Source organism: Macrobrachium rosenbergii, chromosome 11 (assembly GCF_040412425.1).
Source record: "Macrobrachium rosenbergii isolate ZJJX-2024 chromosome 11, ASM4041242v1, whole genome shotgun sequence".
NCBI lineage: Eukaryota > Metazoa > Arthropoda > Malacostraca > Decapoda > Palaemonidae > Macrobrachium > Macrobrachium rosenbergii.
In genome coordinates this window covers 11616530-11635927 of record NC_089751.1, presented here as the reverse complement: position 1 = coordinate 11635927, position 19398 = coordinate 11616530, and the positions used below count along the sequence as shown (strand labels likewise).

Genomic DNA, 19398 nt, shown 5'->3' with positions numbered 1-19398 from the left:
TGTGTTTGCTACCAAACTGAATTTCCTTTGTGGAGTTTTCTCAACTGGTGTTTGGGAGCAGTCGCCAAGAAGCTTCAAGAATCTCCTTTCTTGTATGCTGAAGCTGCAGACCTGGAGAATTTTCTCTCTTGCGCAGGTAGAGTCGTCAGAGGTGGATCGCTTGAAGTAGCTGCCCTGTATGTCATGGGCGTCCTGAAGAAGCGCGAAGTGTGGGTCTCGTTTACAGGGAAGGTTTTCGACCCCACAGAAATTGGCCCTCCTGCTTTCCCCTGTGGATAAACAGCTTTTATTTCCGCAAGATCTTCCTCTCGCAAGTGAGGATTTAGTCCTTCATGCTCCTGTGGGGGTCAGGCTTCGTCTCTTTTGGGAGAGATGGAGCAAAAGAGGAGTGGATCATTGGGTAGTCAAAGTTTTTAAAAGAGGGATACGCTATCCCCTTCAAGGAGAATCTGCCATTGACCGACACTCCTGTTGTATTGACAGCTTACTCCATTGGTTAGGAGAAGCATTCAGCCTTGTCGAAGGAAGTGCCCTCTCTTCTGAACAAAAAGGCAATAGAATTAGTGAAAAATACAGATATCCCTGGACATGCAGGATGCTTATTTCCGCATTCCAGCTCACCCGGATTTGAGGAAATGTCTACATTTTGTTTTCGAGGACCAGATCTTTCAATTTCGAGCACTTTGTTTCGGTCTCTCGAAGGCCCCACAAGTCTTCACTCTAGTGTTGAATCCTGTGGTGGGTTGGCTACATTTAGCGGGAGTGAGAATCTCCCTATGTCTGGACAACTGGCTAATTCAGTCACCTACAAAGAATCAATGCACAAAGGGCTTACAAAACTTCTCTTGACCTAGGAATTAGGACTAACAATGAATGAGAAGTCATAAATGATTCCCACTCAGAAGATTCTTTATTAGGGAGTTCTGATAGACTCTCCGAGTTTTCAGGCTTCTCCGTCACTCAGAAGAGTGGAAGACTGTCTGAGGAAGGTAGACCTCTTCCTATCGCTTCGTTCTTGCTCCACCACTCAGTGGATGAATCTCTTGGGAACGTTGACTTCTCTGGAGGAATTCGTAAGATTAGGGAGGCTTCTCATGAGACCTCTCCAGTTTTATTTAAGAGCTTGTTGGGATCGGAAAGTTCATCAGGACAGCCATGTCTTTCCGATAACGTCAGAAATAAAGGAATTTTTGCTGAGATCGAAGACCCTTCGATGACCTGGATCCGTTCTCTCTCTCTCTCTCTCTCTCGAGAACTTAATGGAAGAGAGGAAGATTTTGACACCCAGGGACTGGGCTCCAAGCTCCCAGGAGTACCCATCAGCCCGAGTTGTTTTTTTTCTCACCTGACTTTCACCTCACCTGGCGCCAGCTACAGCTGGGAGCCAGCTCTACCCCGAGCTTCTAGGAGCGCCCACCAGCTCCCGACCAATTAGTTAGCCGGCAACCAGCTCTGCTGGCCCCACCCACAGCCTGGCACCAGCTCAGTACACCCGGCGCCAGCTTCTGGTGGTCTAACGCAAACTCTCCTGCATCCCTGGCTCTGGAGAAGAGTTGGAAGCTCATTTTCTGTTGGAGTTTTACAGTATGACCTAAGCAGGATTGGAAGCATAGGAGGTTTTCATGACCTTTAGTATTCTAGCGACCTCCGTCTAAGAATGTATGGTCCTCTCTTGTGATTGGACTTGTTTTTTCTGATGCCACTCTTAGTTTCTGGAGAGCTATTGGCTTACCTTTAGTGGAAGCTAGACACATCAGTACAACTTTCCCTCATAGCTTTCAGGCACTGTGTGCCCCTGATGTCCAGTTTATAATCAACCTTCTCCAAGATACTCTGAGAAGTAAGAAAGCTTTTTGCTCCTTTTTAGGGAGGCTAAGGATGTCAGATCAGCTTCTACCTCCTTAGTTTTCAGGCATTGTATGCCCCTGACGTTCATTCAACAATTGTCCTTCGGGAAGTGTAATCGATCTTCACTACTCGCCTTTCAAAGAAAGTTAAACAGTGTTAGATTTTGGCAATACCATTTGATCATTGTTAGTAACTGGCATGGCATCGTAGAAGGAAGCATAGGATTCTCTCCTACTATCTATTCACCTTGTAGTAAGGTGCCGAGACTTGTAAGAGCCGGAGGTTACAAGTTACCTAGAGCACCCATCACTGTCAGTGAAGGGGTCATGGTCTGTTTTTCAGTGCAAGTGACAGTCATATCTGGTTGTTTTTATTGGTACTGTGCCCAGGGCAAGGGCAATTATGTATGCTTTGTCGGCCATCTGTGTACACCTTCGTCGCAAAGCTTAATCTTACACTTCGTCAGCCATCGGAGTACTCCTTCGCTACGAAGTGTTCCACTTAAGTAGAAGCGTTCCTGGCTTTACTGCCAAGCTGCTACAGGTTAAGTTGAGCAACAACCAGAGGCAGTTCTTTACTGCAGGCTCTCTTAACTAACAAGGAACTACAAGCATTGTAACCAATGCTGGCAACTTATCTATTATCTCAAATCATTACATAATTAATGGTTAGGAACAGAGTTTGTCCATGATTCCCCACCACCTTTCAATGTGGAATCAGCTAATGTAATTACTGGGTAAGTTACATATATAAAAATGACATTTTTATAATAAAATGAAGTTTTATATATACTTACCCAGTAATTACGGACGGAGCCCTCCCTCCTCCCCGCGCATGGACATAAAGCATAAACGTAATGACAAATGTTTGCCAAGTAGTTCTTGATACTCTCGTTAGTGGGCAAGACCAGTCCCCTGCACTAAATTGAAGCGCTAACCTGCGAATTTTTTAATTTAAGCTGCTGAGGCAAGAGAAACTCTTAGCTAATGTAATTATTGGGTAAGTATATATAAAACTTTATTTTATTATAAAAATGTCATTTTTTAAATGAAATTTCACTTTTTTGAAGTAGATTGTGTGTATGTCACTGAAGCAGTTAACTTTTATAGTTTCAGACAAGTCACCTTGCAGATTGGTAACTATTCCAATTCCCCACATTGCCCTAGGGAAGTTAAAGCAAACCTGCTTTATTACATAGTACTGTATCTGGATCATGTGAGAGAAATTGTAAAGTGTAAGAGCCATTTTTTTGCATATGAGACTTTACATACAGTATTTGTGTTTTAATGCTGCCACAGCTAATTTTTTGAGGCAGATCAATCTAATGCTTCTGGATAAAAAGCCTCTTTAAAAGACCTTAGCTGTAACTTGAGATCAAAGCTTTCAAAATCTTAGGTGGGTGATTTTTTTTTACCAGAACCTGCCTTACAGAAAGGTTACCGGCAAGTTAAGTTTTAGTATTTATTTAAGTTCAAGCCCTTCATTGGCCTCTGAGGTTCAAGGCCTCTTTTGTTTCTTTTTCATATTTTATACAGTAAGCATCAACTACTTATTTGTTTCTCAAAAGGTTCTCTACCTCCCCTGTAATTGGCCACAGCATTCTAGAATTACTCAAAAGGTGAGAATTAACTGTGCTTGCAGGTGGGAGATGGAGTTTTCCCCTTCCAGTCAGTCTCACCTACCAAATATGTTACTATCATTCTCTTAACAAGAAACAGATTACATGAAGCAAAGTATTTGTAATACAGACAGCATTACTTATGTATTAAACATTAAAGTTAATTTTTATGTTCTGTATTCTTAATAGATCCCTGTTTCAGGCTGGAGCACTCAAACTGAATAACTTGACAATGGAGGAATTGGTTGGCATTATGGATTCCATGTTGGCCTGCCTTGTGACATGGCTTGAAGGCCATTCTGCTGCACAGACAATTCTGACATGCCTTTACCTTCACAAACCACTGAGCATAGAAGACCGAGCTCTAAGGGCATTTTCTATACAAACGTTGAAGTTGATTGCGATCATCAATAATATAGTTCACAGGTATTAAAAACTTCCTTTTTTACGTGGTAGTCTTGTGCTTTGTGTCTTTTGAGTTAAATGAGTGTACATACAATGTAGATAGTTTATGTAAAGTGCAAATTCATTCATTTACAAATGTCATATTTGCAACTCAAGATGGAGATACCAGGGATTTATTTATTAATTAGTAATTAGTGGTTGTTAGACTTTATAAGCTGTCTTCCTCTATCTTTTTCACTTGTTTATAAAAGTTAATTATGAAACTGAATAATTCCAAAGTTAATTTTTATGCTGAACCTGTTTTCACATGAATGCCAGATATCCTTCATTTACTAAATCCTCATCATCCAGTAGCTGGATGAGCCAAATACCAAATTCCTGGTTAAATGAAACAAAATGGCAGTGCCTTGCCATTGGGTGGGGCCTTCAAAGATCAACTACTTTAAATCTGGCTCATGACTTGCCCTTAAGTAGTTTCTCAGAACTAAATTAACTAAGCTTTCTTACCTAGTAACTGCTCCTTTTTTTTTTGCCCCTCACCCTAATGTTATTGAGCTTTGGATTAGACCTATATGTGAATACATTTCTGATCACTCTTAGAACATGAAGGAGAATGAGATTGAACACCATATTTTCTGAACTTTAAAATTCATATAATTAATATTGTTAAGTGATGTGAAAGTCTTTCAGCTCTGCTCCTACTTCTTGGTCCCATCTTGATAGACTGACAGCCCTCAAAGCATGGGAGCACTATGTACGGTATATTTTTGTTTAAGCCTTAGGGTGTCCTGTAAGAGAGGAGTTCATCCATGTTTGGAAAGTACCATTTACAAAACGTGCCTTTCACCTTTCCCTTCCACTTGGTACTGTATACATTTCAGGTGTACACACTAGATTTAGGAAAGAGAGCATTTAACAGGTTTTGTGAGGAACTGCTGTTGATGTGAAGTTTCATACACATTGGTACTTAGCCCTCCATTATTTTAAGGAGTATTTTATCTCTCAGTTTGGCCCTCGTTTTACTTTGCTGACAAGAGTAAAGCTGATTGTGTTTAGAACAAAATATTAGATTTGTGATGTTTTGGTGTCCATGCATTTTCATTAGATTCTCTTATATGTTAAGTGGAAATCTTAGCATGACAGTTGATTGTTCTTTAAGGTAAAGAAATGTTAATAATTGGTGTGATATAAAAAAAATTATCAGCTGAAAAATACAATTAATATTTGCTTCTAAGGCTTAACAAAGTATTGGTATAGTTGTTTTTATTGGAATTTTTTTTTATATATTTCCAGTGCAAGTGTCTTTGAAGAGGAAGATTTCCAGCCAGCATTGTATGGATATGGGGTGTGTTCAGAAGTGACTGAAGCTCGTGCAGGGGGTATGATGAGGGAGGTAGAAGAAGAGCTACAGAGAGCAGTAAAGGCAACAAGAAATAGACAAGGGGAACCTTGGGATACAAAGATGCAGAAGCAGGTAAGGTTGTGCCCTCATGAAATAAAATGTTGCTTATATTCCTTGCAAATTACTTTCCCCCTTTTAATTTTGACCTTAAACCTAGTTAGATTAGTAAAACTGAGTGTCAGGTAGTCAGTTCAAATGAATGAAGCAATAATTAGATAGGCATGGGACCACCCTTGCTTGGGAGCCCTTGTTACATTAGAAGTGCTTACTCATTGAGTCACTTGTACTAGTAAAGGGCATGTTTATCAGCTGCTCTTTAGACTTGCATTCTTTTCTTATCCAGTTTTTTTAGAAGGGATATGCTTGTAAAATGCCTTTGACTGTGCACCTTCGGGTGTACTGAAAGATCTCTACAAATATCCATTTGAACTGAAAATGCTCTTCTTTTTTAGAATTTCCAATTACTGTGCTCTCTTCCAACTTCAGCTTTTCTTGCTCTAGTTTTCCCCCATTCAAGGATATATAGTCGACCCCTGCTACATCACAGTTCAGCATTCATGGCTTCAGTTAATCGCGAATTTTTCTGTGGAATGTATCTCCAAATATATCACAGAAAATTTACTAATTCGTGGATTTTTTGGTAGAGCAATATTCACTAATTACTGTATTTTGATGGCGTAGTCGCTTGTTTCACCCTCAAGGAGTTACTCCCCATGGTGTGCCAGCACTCCATGGTAACTAGACTAGTATCAAAGAAATATTTTTCTAGCCTGGTCTTGTAGCCGGGTATTGTGTCGTAATGAAAACACTATGTCACGTGATAGAGTATAATGGACTCAAAGATAAGAGAGCATTTTCCCTTATCTTCAGCGAAGCTGAACCCAGTTTTTCCTACGTCAAGAAATGCAGGAAGTGACTATTGCGCATGCGCGTCTGCCATCTTGTTTAGGACCAAGGCAGGCAAAAGACCAGCTCCATTACTCTCTGGTGGTCAATGTAGGATGATCCCTTGCCCCTATCCCATGCTTTTGTCAGGGAAGTGGGAGGGTTTTGAGGACTCAACAGCGACTACCAAAAATAGGTTTTTCCTATGTCAAAACCTGTTCTTTGACAGTCTAGTCGCTTGTTTTGTCCTCAAGGAGCTTTACAAAAGAAACTGAGAGGTGACAAAAGGCTTAATCTCTCAAAATTTTAATCCCAAACAACCCATTTATGGTCCGAGGTCAAGCCACAAGTTTCAAGCCCCATTCCTTATTCTAAAAAACCTTTTGAGGTTTTGGTAACAAGAAACGAGAAACTAAACAAGAACTTGCATTTTTAGGGTGAAGTTCTGTAGTGACTTACCTAAGTACGCGGGTGTGGTTGCAATCTTTTTGTATCTTCCCCAGCAGTAGTCAGCATACTCACCTGTTAGGAAGACCCCTGGTTTTCTGTTGTAGAGCTTATGGGGTCATGACTAACCATACCACCTACTGACATGCAGTGCTGGCACACCATGAGGGGTAACAAGTTGAGGACTCAACTGTGACTACCAAAAATAGGTTTTTCCTACATCAAAACCTGTTTTTTCATGGTATTTTTTTTTACTACATTTTTTATGGTAAAAAAAAGATTTACTACTTTTCAAATATTAATATTAATGTAAGCACAGCAAAATATCAATAAAGTTTTTTTTTTCAATGCATATTTAAATATTTAGGTAAAGTACTTAACTCCATGTCTGAATTCCCAAAGTTTCCCCTATCAACTGTAAAAAGAAAACAGGATGGCTAGAATATTCTCTCTCTCTCTCTCTCTCTCTCTCTCTCTCTCTCTCTCTCTCTCTCTCTCTCTCTCTCTCTCTCTCTCTCTCAGTACTGTTCATATCCTCTTAATGAAATACGAATTATTATATCATAAACATGAAAATACAAAACTAAAACTCCAAGAAGTTCATGATGCCATTGATTGAGTGTGTGCATACGTATGTACATGTTAACCTAACATTTCGTTCAGAGGCACAGCTGTAGTTCCATCGTTCTACAAAATACCCACATATTTTAGATATGCTCTGCTATCATCCTAAAACACTTTATTATCATTTCAAAATCATCTTACAACACAGCAAAATATCAGTAAAATGTACAGTATTTGCAGTACACAATGCGCAAAATATCAGTGTTGTTATGTGCACTTCCCTGTACTGTACTGTATACGTGCGCAAATGACCTAGCAGGTATCCTTCGACTCTGTGAGTGTTTCACTGTGTATCTGCATACTTTCTGCGTCTTTGTTCGCAGTGTTAATCTGTGCAAATGTGCCCCAAGATGCTTCCTAAATGCTCTGCTCCTTTTAAGGCTTCTGGCAAAGAGCCTAAGTGTCAAAGGAAGGTCATGACACGCCAGGTTCAGGGGACGAGCAGAGGACGAAGTTCTGTCTTTGGAACATCTGTCCCGACTAACCAGGATGATCAAGGAGATGCCGGAGAAGGCTTGAGACATGGGATCCTAATCTGGAATACTCCATAGACTTTTAAAAGGCCCTTGATGGGATTTGGGCACCCTATAGAAACTTCCTTGTCAGCATGAAGTAGCAACAACAGCAGCTGCTTATCACCATGAAGATGGACCCTCCAAAGCCTCCCAAAGCCCCTGAAGAAGTACTTAAAGAAGGGGAAGAGACACCCCCAGAGGAGATGTAACTCCTCTGCTTTGCTGTACAGTCATATCTTCATAGTCATTTATCGGACTGCACAGCTAATTCATCATCATCATCTGCAGTCAACACTCATCACTGGTGAGTACCTGTATGATTTACGTACTCTTCAACTTACTATTTCTTATATTTTTTTCAATGAATATTTAAATACTGTATTCCCCTCGAAGTAGGTTCCTTCACGTGGTGAGGGGGTAAGGGGCCCTGGCTTTTCTTCTTCGTTCTTACGAAGAATAAGAGCCCGGGCCCTGACGGATCACCTACAAACCTTTCGATTTAAATGGCGTGGATATTTTCACTTTCGTACAAATTTCTTGGACCTGGTAAATAGGAAAAGGTATCATAGCTGGGATTGGGTTTATATCCGAAGCTAAATAGTGAGAACCGTGGCAGGACCATCAACTGCCCGATAATGTTCGGACCTGAGTTTTCAGGCGGAACTATTCTACGGGACTGGACCACGGATTCCAGGGGGGTCTAGTTCTGGGAATAGGACTCTCGGCATTCTGTCCGGTTTGCCCATAATGTGATTAGGGTGGGGATGATTGTATTCTAGTAATGCTCTCAGTCCTATCAAGCGGGTTGGCTTACACTTGAGCCACTCTAATCATGTTGTGCCATCCCCTTTGGGGTAGGGTAGGGATGCGGACATTTGGGAGTCGGTTCTCACTTGTGCCATTAGTGGAGGAATGAACTCCATGAAAGGCTGATGATATCTTTTTAAGGTTTTCAGTTTTTTTTTTTTTCTCCTCCCTCAAATCTTTATGCAAAGTGAAAATAAAGATTTGAGTACCCCTGGGCCCTTTGATGGTAGTGACTCGGCACAGATGACGACCGATGGAACCTCTTGTAACAACCTTTCTTTGGAAAAAACAATAAAGAATCCAAATATAATCACACTGGAACCTTATGCTCCAGTACACAACAAATAAAAAAAAAAGTAAATATCGTCTTGACCCAACCTTGACTCACTTCGACTCCCTCTTTGGGAGTGGAAGTTGGTCAAGGTTTCTAACCATGGAAACAGAACAGCAAATATCAGCCCTAAAGTTAGAAAACTTCTTATTAAAAAGACACTCAACGACAGAAATGTCGTTTAGACAGATAAAAATGAAGACGTGGCTTATAGAAGCCACAACCAAAAACCAGTCTGAGGACTATCTGTCAATAAAAAGTGTTGACAATATAAATGTAAAAGTAAAGAAGCATGACACTATGAACAGCATTCAGGGTACTATTGTACTTCCTGAAAATAATGACGAACCAGTTGACAAAAATATACTGTTGGACTCTCTTAAAATGAGATATACCAAAATCCAAGACTGTGAGGTATATATAATACCAAGTAAACAAAATAATAAAGCATTAAGAATTGCAAAAATAAAATTTGAGGGTCAAGAGTTACCTCAAAAAATAAAAATTTTGGGTCAAAATAGAGAATTGAGACCTTATGTTCCCAAACCGCTACAATGTCAAAATTGTAGTAAGTATGGACACACAAAAAAAACTGTCGAAATGAACCTGTATGTGCTTATTGTGGATCTAACGAACATGCCACACAATGGAAATGTAGTGAACCCAAATGTGTAAACTGTGGACAGGATCATCATGCTAGGTCCAAGGAGTGTGTGTACTACATATACAATACAGAGTTGAAAATGTTGCAAGAACGAACAGGGATGTCTATCAGAGAGGCTAAATTGGAATTAAAAGTGAGAGGAATGCAAGATCCATCTAAGAAACATTCATATTCCTCAATAACAAGAGCAAAAAATGAAGCAAAAACGGAAACAGATAGAAATAACAGAGCACAGAAAAGTAAATCTCAAGAAAAAATTAATAATTTAGAAATAAGAAATAAAATTGTAAAAAATAAAGAAACAGGTACAAATGAGATGGATAATATTTTGTCCAATTCATTTGAAATATTAATGCAGATAGAAACACAGGAGGATGCTGCTACTAAAGTGACAGAAGAGGGTAGAGATAGACAGGAAATTAAAGATAAAAAAGGCCTTTGGAGAGAACACCACCCAAAACGAAGAAACCAACTATTATTAGAGAAACATCAGTTAAACCAAAGATAAAGGAGATGAAAAAGGAACAAAAACAAAAACAAGCTAAGAATATACCTTTATCTCCTAAAATAATAATAGAACCTATGAAGGCAAATGTCGAGAACACTGAAGAAGTGAAAGAGAATCATACCATAGATGATAATGATTATGTCAAGGAGAAGAGATTACTCCTTCTCCAATAATTGGAACAAGAGCAAATGAAAAGAGAAATACACATGATAATACTTGTGGATGTAATGATTGTTTCATTGAATTATGCAATAACAACAAAAGCATAACAAAAGATGGTTTAACAAACATTATAAGAAATTTTATGAAATATAGAAAAAGAAACCACAGATTTGAGTAACCATGAAAAAGGGTGCATGTGCATTGAGCACTTAGTCTATTATAAGGAAAACAGATGAATGTCGTGAGTAAATTGTTAGAAAAATTCCAAATTGATAATACAAAAAGAGAGTAAAACCGACCGCTTATAAAAAATATTTTCAATAGTTATATTATACAATGGAACGTAAATGGTCTACAGACCAGATTACACCTAGGAGAAATACAACGGTTATTAAAAGAATATGAACCAATGATATTATGTTTGCAACATGTCAACAAAACAATATTAACGATAGGTAAATATACCTTAGCATCTGCATCAAGAGAGGAAGAGGGAAATTTAGGTACTGCTATATATGTACATAACAAAGTATGTTATGACAAAGTACCTGTAAAATTTACTGATCTGCAAACGTCGAGTATTAGAATACGAATAAAAAACGATAATTATGTAATTCATAATTTGTACAATCAACCTAATAAAAATTATGACGTTGACAAAATCAAAGAATTACCTAATAATACTAAGGAACCAACGTTAATAGTAGGTGATTTTAATGCCCACAACCCAATGTGGGACTGTAATTGTACAGAATCAAATAGAGCAGGAATTAAAATAGAGGAATTCATAGATTCATATGACATGTGCTGTATAAATGATGACGAAATCAGCACATATTTTTCTAAAACACATGGAACATATTCCTCAATTGACCTAACTCTATGTACAGCAGACATAGTAGACAGATTGGACTGGAATACAGTAGATGACTTGCATACAAGTGATCATTTCCCCATATTAATTTCTTTATTACAAAATAACCCCACCAAACATGCCCCTCGATATAACATTTATAAAGCAGATTGGGAACAATATGAATTCCACACCAGGAATATCCCACCATTTGAATATTTGAAAGACCATAATGAAACTAATGAATTTCTTGTTGATTTCATTACAAATGCTGCTGATAAAGCAATACCAAAATCCAAATCTCATCCGACAAAACACAAAGTCCCATGGTGGTCTGAAAAACTAACAGAATTAATAAAAATAAAACACCAAATTGGAAGACGACTAAATAATTTGAATAGAAAATTCAGTAAATTAAACAAAACGTTACCAATATTAGAAGGAACCTTACAAAAACTGACTATATTATTATTAGAAATTGATACATTAAAACCTCTGTATAATAAAATATCTGCAAAGTTTAAAAGAGAAGTAATACAGGGAAGAATCATTTCATGGAAAAAATATGTATCAGAGCTCTCTAAAAATACTCCCATACAAAAAATATGGGAAAAATTCAGGAAAATAAATGGTACCCATGTTAAACCACCTAGACATGCCATAATAAAAGATGGGAAAAAAATACTTGATCCTAAAGAAATTAGTAATGTAATAGGTGAAAATTTAGCAAAAGTAAGTAGCAACAAAAATTTAGATGAGCATTTCCGCACAAAGAAAAATAATATAGAATTAATAACAATAAATTTTGAAACAGTAGAAGATATATATTATAATAGGAAATTTAGTATGGAAGAGCTAGAATTTGCTCTGTTGAACAGCAATAAATCTGCCCCTGGAGGTGACAATATTTGTTTTGAAATGATATGCCATTTAGCACCTTTGGCAAAGACATACTTGTTAGAGTTTTATAACCACTTATGGCTTAGAAATTTATTTCCTGATGAATGGCGTAAAGCTATAATTATTCCAATCCCCAAACCTGGAAAAGATCCCAGTAATGTAAGCAATTACAGACCAATTTCTTTAACAAGTTGTATGTGCAAATTACTAGAGAAAAATGGTAAATGCTCGACTAACATGGCACACATACGAGAAAATAAAATTTTAACTCCCACTCAGTTTGGGTCACAGTGTAACAGGTCTACATTAGATTCTCTCTGTAACTTAGAAGACCATATACGAAGAGGTTTTGAACGAAAACAAATTACTGTAGCTGTCTTTTTTGACATTGAAAAAGCATATGACACTACATGGAGGTATGCTATATTAAAAACTTTACAAAACAACAACATCTGTGGACATTTACCTAGGTTTATACAAAACTTTTTGACAAATCGCAGTTTTCAGGTGAGAATTGATGATGTTCTGTCTAGAACATTTCCTCTAGAAAATGGTGTTCCACAGGGAAGCGTCCTTAGTGGCACACTGTTTACGTTAGCAATTAATGATATCAGTAAAAATTTACCTACTGGTATTAAAAGTAACTTGTATATGGATGATTTTGCCATATATTATTCAGCATCTCGAATAAAACATGCAGAACGAATCATTAATAAAAGCATAGTAAAAATAGATGAATGGGCTTTATCTGTAGGCTTTAAATTTTCCATAGATAAAACCCAAGCAATCATGTTTTATAAAAACAAAAAAATGGAAAAAGGAGAAGAAATAGACTTAAAAATCAGAAACCATAGTATACCAATTGGCCAAACAGCAAAATTTTTAGGATTAGTATTTGATGCTCACATGAACTGGAAAGCCCACATAACATACATGAAATCAAAATGTAAAAAGAGCATTAAACCTAATTAAAAACTGTCGAACACTACTTGGGGAGCCGATAGGCATACCCTTACTTTATTGTATAAAGCAACAGTGCTGTCTATCGTTGATTATGGAAGTGAAATATATGGCTCGGCATCAGACGCAACGCTGAAAACGGTAGACCCAATTCATAATGAGGGTCTTAGAATATGTTCAGGAGCTTTTCGATCATCACCAACATCTTCTTTACAAGTTGAATGTGGTGAACTACCTCTGTCTCTCCATAGAGAGCTAGTAACGATGAAGAGTGCTCTGAGAATTCAGACAAATGATTCTCCAACCAAAAAATTATTTGGATTAAGAGATGTGTTTATAAACAATCATCCACCTTCTTTCCCAATTAGGGCTAGAAGATTGTTAGAGTCACTAAATATGTATATACAATTGCCTGTAATGTTAAAATTGCCTCCTCCTTGGACAATGAATAAAACGAGAATTTGTACACACTTGAAATATTTATCAAAAAATAATTCATATACTCCAGAATACCAAAGACAACATGCAGTAGAGCATATAATCCGAAAAGGTCCACATTACGCAATATACACTGACGGATCTAAATCACAATACGGAGTGGGATATGCTGCGGTATCCCAAAACAAAACGTATCAGTTCTCCTTCCCAGACAAAGCCTCTGTATTTACAGCTGAGTTATGTGCAATAGTATCGGCCATAAAAATAATTAGAGAAGTCTCATATAATAATTTTGTAATTTATAGCGACTCCAGAAGTGCTATAGAAGCTATTCAAAGCTATAATCCCAAAAATAATATTGTACAACATATAAAGTTCTCAATCCATAAATTGTATAATAAGGGAAAAAATATTGAAATATGTTGGATCCCTGCCCATGTAGGGATTAAGGGAAATGAAGAGGCTGATAAAGCAGCTAAAGAAGCGGTCCACATGACAAGAACAAATGTAGACATCCCTATCAGTGACTATACAAAATATATAAAAACAGTCATTGTAAAAAAATGGCAAAATATATGGAACGAAGAACCTGAAAATAATAAATTAAAACAGATAAAATCCAGTGTTGGAAAATGGAATTCGTCATATCAAAGAGAGAGACAAGCACAAGTAATTCTGACACGTCTTGAATAGGCCATACTCGTTTGACACATGGACACTTAATGAACAGTCCATGTGGCCCTCTTCCCAAATGCCCAGATTGCAATGTGCTGATAACAGTTAAGCATATACTGTGTGAATGTCCAAAATATAACGCAGCGACTATCAAATTTTGGAAATAGACCGATAGAAGAAATTTTGTCAGAATCTTCAACGTTCTCAATAGCACCCATTTTAATGTTCATGAGAAGCTGCAAATTAATTGGAAAAATATAAGAAAAAACAATCAATCAGTATAATGAATTTTAAAACAAGTAAATTTTATGATTTTACTTAATTTATTTTAAATTTTAATATACCTTTTTAGTGAGTATGTATGGAAGCATGAGTTTAAATGTATTTATTGTGTGAGTGTGTTCCAGTATGAAAGCGTATGTTTTTTTACAGCTTTTAATTTTATTTTCATTTTCGTTTATCATCATTGACAAGTGACCTATTAGGTCCCAGTGCTAGGCTTCTAGCCTAGACTTGTCATTCCATCCTAATCCTTCGGGCCAGCCCTATGAGAGCTGATGGTCAGCTCAGTGGTCTGGTTAAACTATTTTAATAATAATAATTAAATACTGTATTTAGATACAGTACTTAATTTACCAATGTCACCCCTATCTACATTAACTGAAAACAGTAAGGCTTGAGTACTACTTAATGAAAGGAAATGTACATGCCTGAATACTGTATAGGGGTAACTTGATTAGTTTTCACCTTGGTAAGAGTATCAGTTGTAGGAGTGTTCACATGTAGCTATAAGCCGTATATTTTTAAGGGTAATATTGTGAAATGACTTTGAAATTATATTAAAGTGTTTTAGGATGATGGTTTAAGGTATATTTGGTGTTTGAATGATTAAAATAGGTAGCTTTAAGCATTTTTAGAGGGGTCTTTGGCGTTTGAACTATTAAAATGGGCAATTATAAGCATTTTTAGAGTGGGTTTCCAACTTATCAGGGATTTCGGCTTATTATGGGTGGTTGTGGTCCCTATCCCCCACAAATACCAGGGGTCAACTGTATACTTAAGACTGGTCTTTAAGAATACTGTATATGTATTTGTTAATTGGTCTGGATAAGCTACCTCAGGGCGAAAACAGTCTTTCACCCTTTATGAACTGGCATTTTCAGAAGGTAGTGGCTGATAACAGTAACCTCCTCCTTGCGTATATGAACAACCAACAAGCGAAGTAAACAACAATGCATTATCCTCTGTGGTTGAGTTGATAAAACATTGGCCTACAGTATCAGTGGTCAGCAGTTCTGTAGTATAAATTTCTGGATGTACTTTTCAACATGTAGATGAGATTTTACTATAGAATTCTTATTGTGTTTCTATATTGCTTTAGTACAATATTGAGATTTCAGTGAATCAAATTGTTTTTCTTTATTTTACAGCATGAAGATGCGGTAGCATTGTTTTCTCGAATCCGGTTTATGCGTCTGTTTTATGCAGCACTTGCAGCTCTTATGAGAAGAGAACAGGCATCAATTCCAGAGGCTGAAAGATGTTTAGCATCATGTACAGAGCTTGTCTGTATTATGCAGAATACAATAGGCCGTGGCCTAAGACCAAAGCCACCTAAAGATGACGATGGAAATAAAGGTAATACGTATAGTTACATACTGTATTAGATACAATGATATTTTGGTATGCATAATAAGGAACTCTTTCAGGAAAAGAATATTACTTTTGATTAACTTTGTAGCTTCGATAGTTTATTGGAAATTTCTTAATAATTGTTTTTGTAGTATAATATATTAAATGCAGTTTTTACAGACACTTCAGGTACTTGAGTTTTTTATTGCAGTGTCTCACAAAATTACTTTCAACTTTTCACAGTAGACTATCCAGTTATTATGGGCTTCGAACCTTTGGTAAATCAGCGTCTTCTGCCTCCGACATTTCCTAGATACACAAGATTACGAACAAGAAAAGAAGCCATGAATTACTTGGAAGAGATGGTTGGTCGCCTTCGTCACATCACCAAAATTACTCACTGTACCAGTTTTCATGCAGCATTGGTTAGTAATTTATGTTTTTATGCAAAATTACCATGTGTCTCTGGAAGTATTTTACCTTGACTACCCATAAGATCAATAGAACCAGATTTTGAAAAAGAGTATAGCAAACCACTATCACACCAACAAATCTATTTTTGTCGTGAGGTACATGATGACATATATACAGTGTCTAGTGTTTTCACACATTTCTCTACACTCACTTTCTGTGCTTTGTATCTGCTAACCTTTATATCGTACTTCCCATACGCTTTATTAAAATTACCATTTCTCCTTTTTGTTTTCAAGTCTATGGTTTCAGTTGATATAAAATGACTCCTAGTCTCCATCAGAGTGTGGTGAGAGGAATTTTCAGATTTGATGGTTCATTTTCTGGCATATGTGAGAGTTAGTATTGATCCATCTATAAACTGCTGTGTATTGTTAGAACAGTATCTTAAATCATTTATTACTCATATATTTGCAGAATTCCATCCAGCTTTTCTTTTTAAACCACCTTTGACCAGCCTATGTAACTATCTCCGTTTTAAAACACAACTGTCAAGTATGCTTCAGCTGATGCTGTTCCTCATTTTTGTTTTTAAAATTTATAACTTCAGTTTCATGTTCAGATTTTGATTCCATTCACCCCAACTCTTCTTGTTTGTTAACCTCATTCCTCATCTACCTGTAGTCTCTACATATCTAACCTCTTCCCTGTCTGTCCTCTGCCATAGTTTGAAGGCTCTTCTCTACTCTTCAATTACCTCTTTTGAATCATGATTCCATCACATTATTTCTCTTCATCTTTATCTTGTCCTGCATGCCACACCGCTTATTTACTATTACTTCCATAGTAGTTCCCACCACCCACTTTTAGATGCAGTATTTGCTGACATATTCTTGAGGCCTGCTTTTGAGTTCTGCATTTTCTAGTTCCAAATCATCTCAAGGTATTGTGTTAGGTTATGGATACCTCACGTAGCATGACTGTGTAATCCTTATCTTTGATGCCTTCCAAACTTCTTATCATAAGAAAATCAGTGTGTTTCACCATTCCCATTCTTAAATGTTTTTAGCATCCTTTGGCTTTCTTGATTATTGTGTTTAGAAAGTTTAGTCCTTTCTGTCAGCAGAATTTCAGTACTGCTGCTCCCCTTTTTTTTTTTTTTTGCCCCCCTAACTATATCCTTCCATTGTACTCAGAACCAATTGCCAGTTCCTGTCCTACAAGAACATATAAGTATCACTTCAGACTTTGGCTCCTTATTTACTGCAGCTGATAACCTTTTCCCAAAATTCCCAATTCTATTCTTACGGTCCTCCTTATTCTGGTAATCACACATAAATTGCATGTATTAGCTTCTTTCTTAAGGTAATTTAATCGTACTTATTCTTTCATTTAACCATCCCACTTCTAACACAGTATTCTTACTCTGTTTTGTCTTATCTCGCCACCATTTCTTCAGAATTGTATGCATTGCATAATTGTTTTAAAATTTGGCAGGTAAAAAGCTAAGGAGACAAATAGTATATAAATAATATTATACAAGAGAGTCAATATTCCATGTACACCATTGTACAATTAAAACTTGATCGGTATTTTTGGGAATATCGCTGCAATAGAAGAAATGTATATGAAAGATCAGTCAAATGGACCATGACAGGTGACAGTGAGAGGCAGAGATTTAAATGTATGTATACCAAAGAAAAGCAAAGATACTGAGTGCAGAAGGTTGTTGTGTTAATGAAAAGTTAACATTGACTATGGGTTTCAATTGAGACTGCAGTGCATTCATGGTACTTTTTATTTCCTTTCCATAATATATTAGCCTTAAGCAAACATTTAGGTATGAAGAAATAGGTCACATCGAGAGGAAATATTACATATTAACTCAGCTCATCCTTTGTGACCTGTCATCTGTATTGAGTATCAGCTGGTGATGCACAGCTGATCCCCATGATTTTGTCATTAAATGTATATTGTCAGATGTTAAATGTATGTCTAATAATGGGTACATTTTGTTCGACATTTTTTGAAACTTTAAGCAAGTACAATATAAAACAATACTTGAATATTTTCTTATTGTAATGGTAATCAGTTCATATAACATGATTATAAGGTAATAGATTTTAACATTTACTAATATGATTTTTAGTAAACACATATCAGCCATGTCAGATATGTGATGTTCTCGGGGAAAATACATAAGATTTTTTTATTATGCATAGTGAATGTGATTTATTCTGTTTACAGGCAGTCCCCGGTTAACGGCGGGCTCGGTTAACAGTGATCCGGTTTTATGGCACTTGTCTAGCAATGGAAATCGGTAATTTTTGGCGCCGAAAATCGCCAATTTCCGCTTATCGGCGCCGATAATTGGGTATTGGCACTGATATATACCTAACAGAGGCGCCGATAACCGAAAATCGGAGCTTTTCGGTGCCAATAACCCCCGAAAATCGCCGATTTTTGGTTAGCAGTGATTTTTGGTTATCATCACACCCTCAGAAACGGAACCCCGCCAATAACCTAGGACTGCCTGTACACACCATAAGTACTGTTTGGGCTTCTGTGAACAATAGCTGTTTCTATTAGACCAATGGCTTTCTTTTCCTACACATGAATATTGTGCATTTTAACACTAACATTTCTATTATTTTTTTAGGAGTTCATTGAACACTTCTCAGAAAGTCGACCATGTGTGTTATCACGATCCCTAGCTCAAGTCTTATACTTAGGTGGTGGAGACAAATTGTGGGGTGGACAGGGTATGGCTGAAGCATTACGTGAAGCAGCCCGTGGATTCATATGCCCTCCAGCACTTTTGCCAAAAGCTCCTGTCATGAATAATGTACAGGTAGGAGAACATTTAGGTCTGATCATTTTAAACACTAGAAAATTTATGTTTTTACTTATAGGACTTACCTGGTAGTTACATATAGCTGTCGTCTCTGACGCGCGGCAGAATTTTAAATTTCGCGCTAGCGCTAAAAACACCTAGGTGATCCCTCTACCAGCGCCCTCTATAGGTAACAAGGAACTATCCCAACAATGTTCTAGAACCCATTAAGTTTTCTGCCGAGAGACCGGTAACACGGTCTCGTTTTGTGGTTGAATTTTTTGTCTGCAATTTATACTTAAGTATTTCTTTGTGGTTTTTTGCTAGCTAGCGCTTTGCAATTTGTGGTCGGAATTAATTCTTTGTACAATATGTCTGATTCTTGTTCCCAGTATAGATATTGTGCTTTAGGCTGTAGGACTCGTTTGCCTAAGGCGGCTATCGACCCCCATTCAGTTTGCTCTTCATGTAGGGGTAAAT

The 19398-nt window shown here is 37.2% G+C and overlaps 1 protein-coding gene across 1 annotated transcript in view; it reads left to right on the top strand.

Annotated features, from left to right (window-relative positions):
* The window catches only part of Naa35 (N-alpha-acetyltransferase 35), a 57924-nt gene that overhangs the window by 17736 nt on the left and 20790 nt on the right, over window positions 1-19398 (top strand). The window contains 5 exon segments of the mRNA XM_067111198.1: window positions 3669-3892; window positions 5165-5345; window positions 15473-15680; window positions 15918-16099; window positions 18745-18936. Coding sequence (XP_066967299.1) covers window positions 3669-3892; window positions 5165-5345; window positions 15473-15680; window positions 15918-16099; window positions 18745-18936 — 987 coding nt within the window.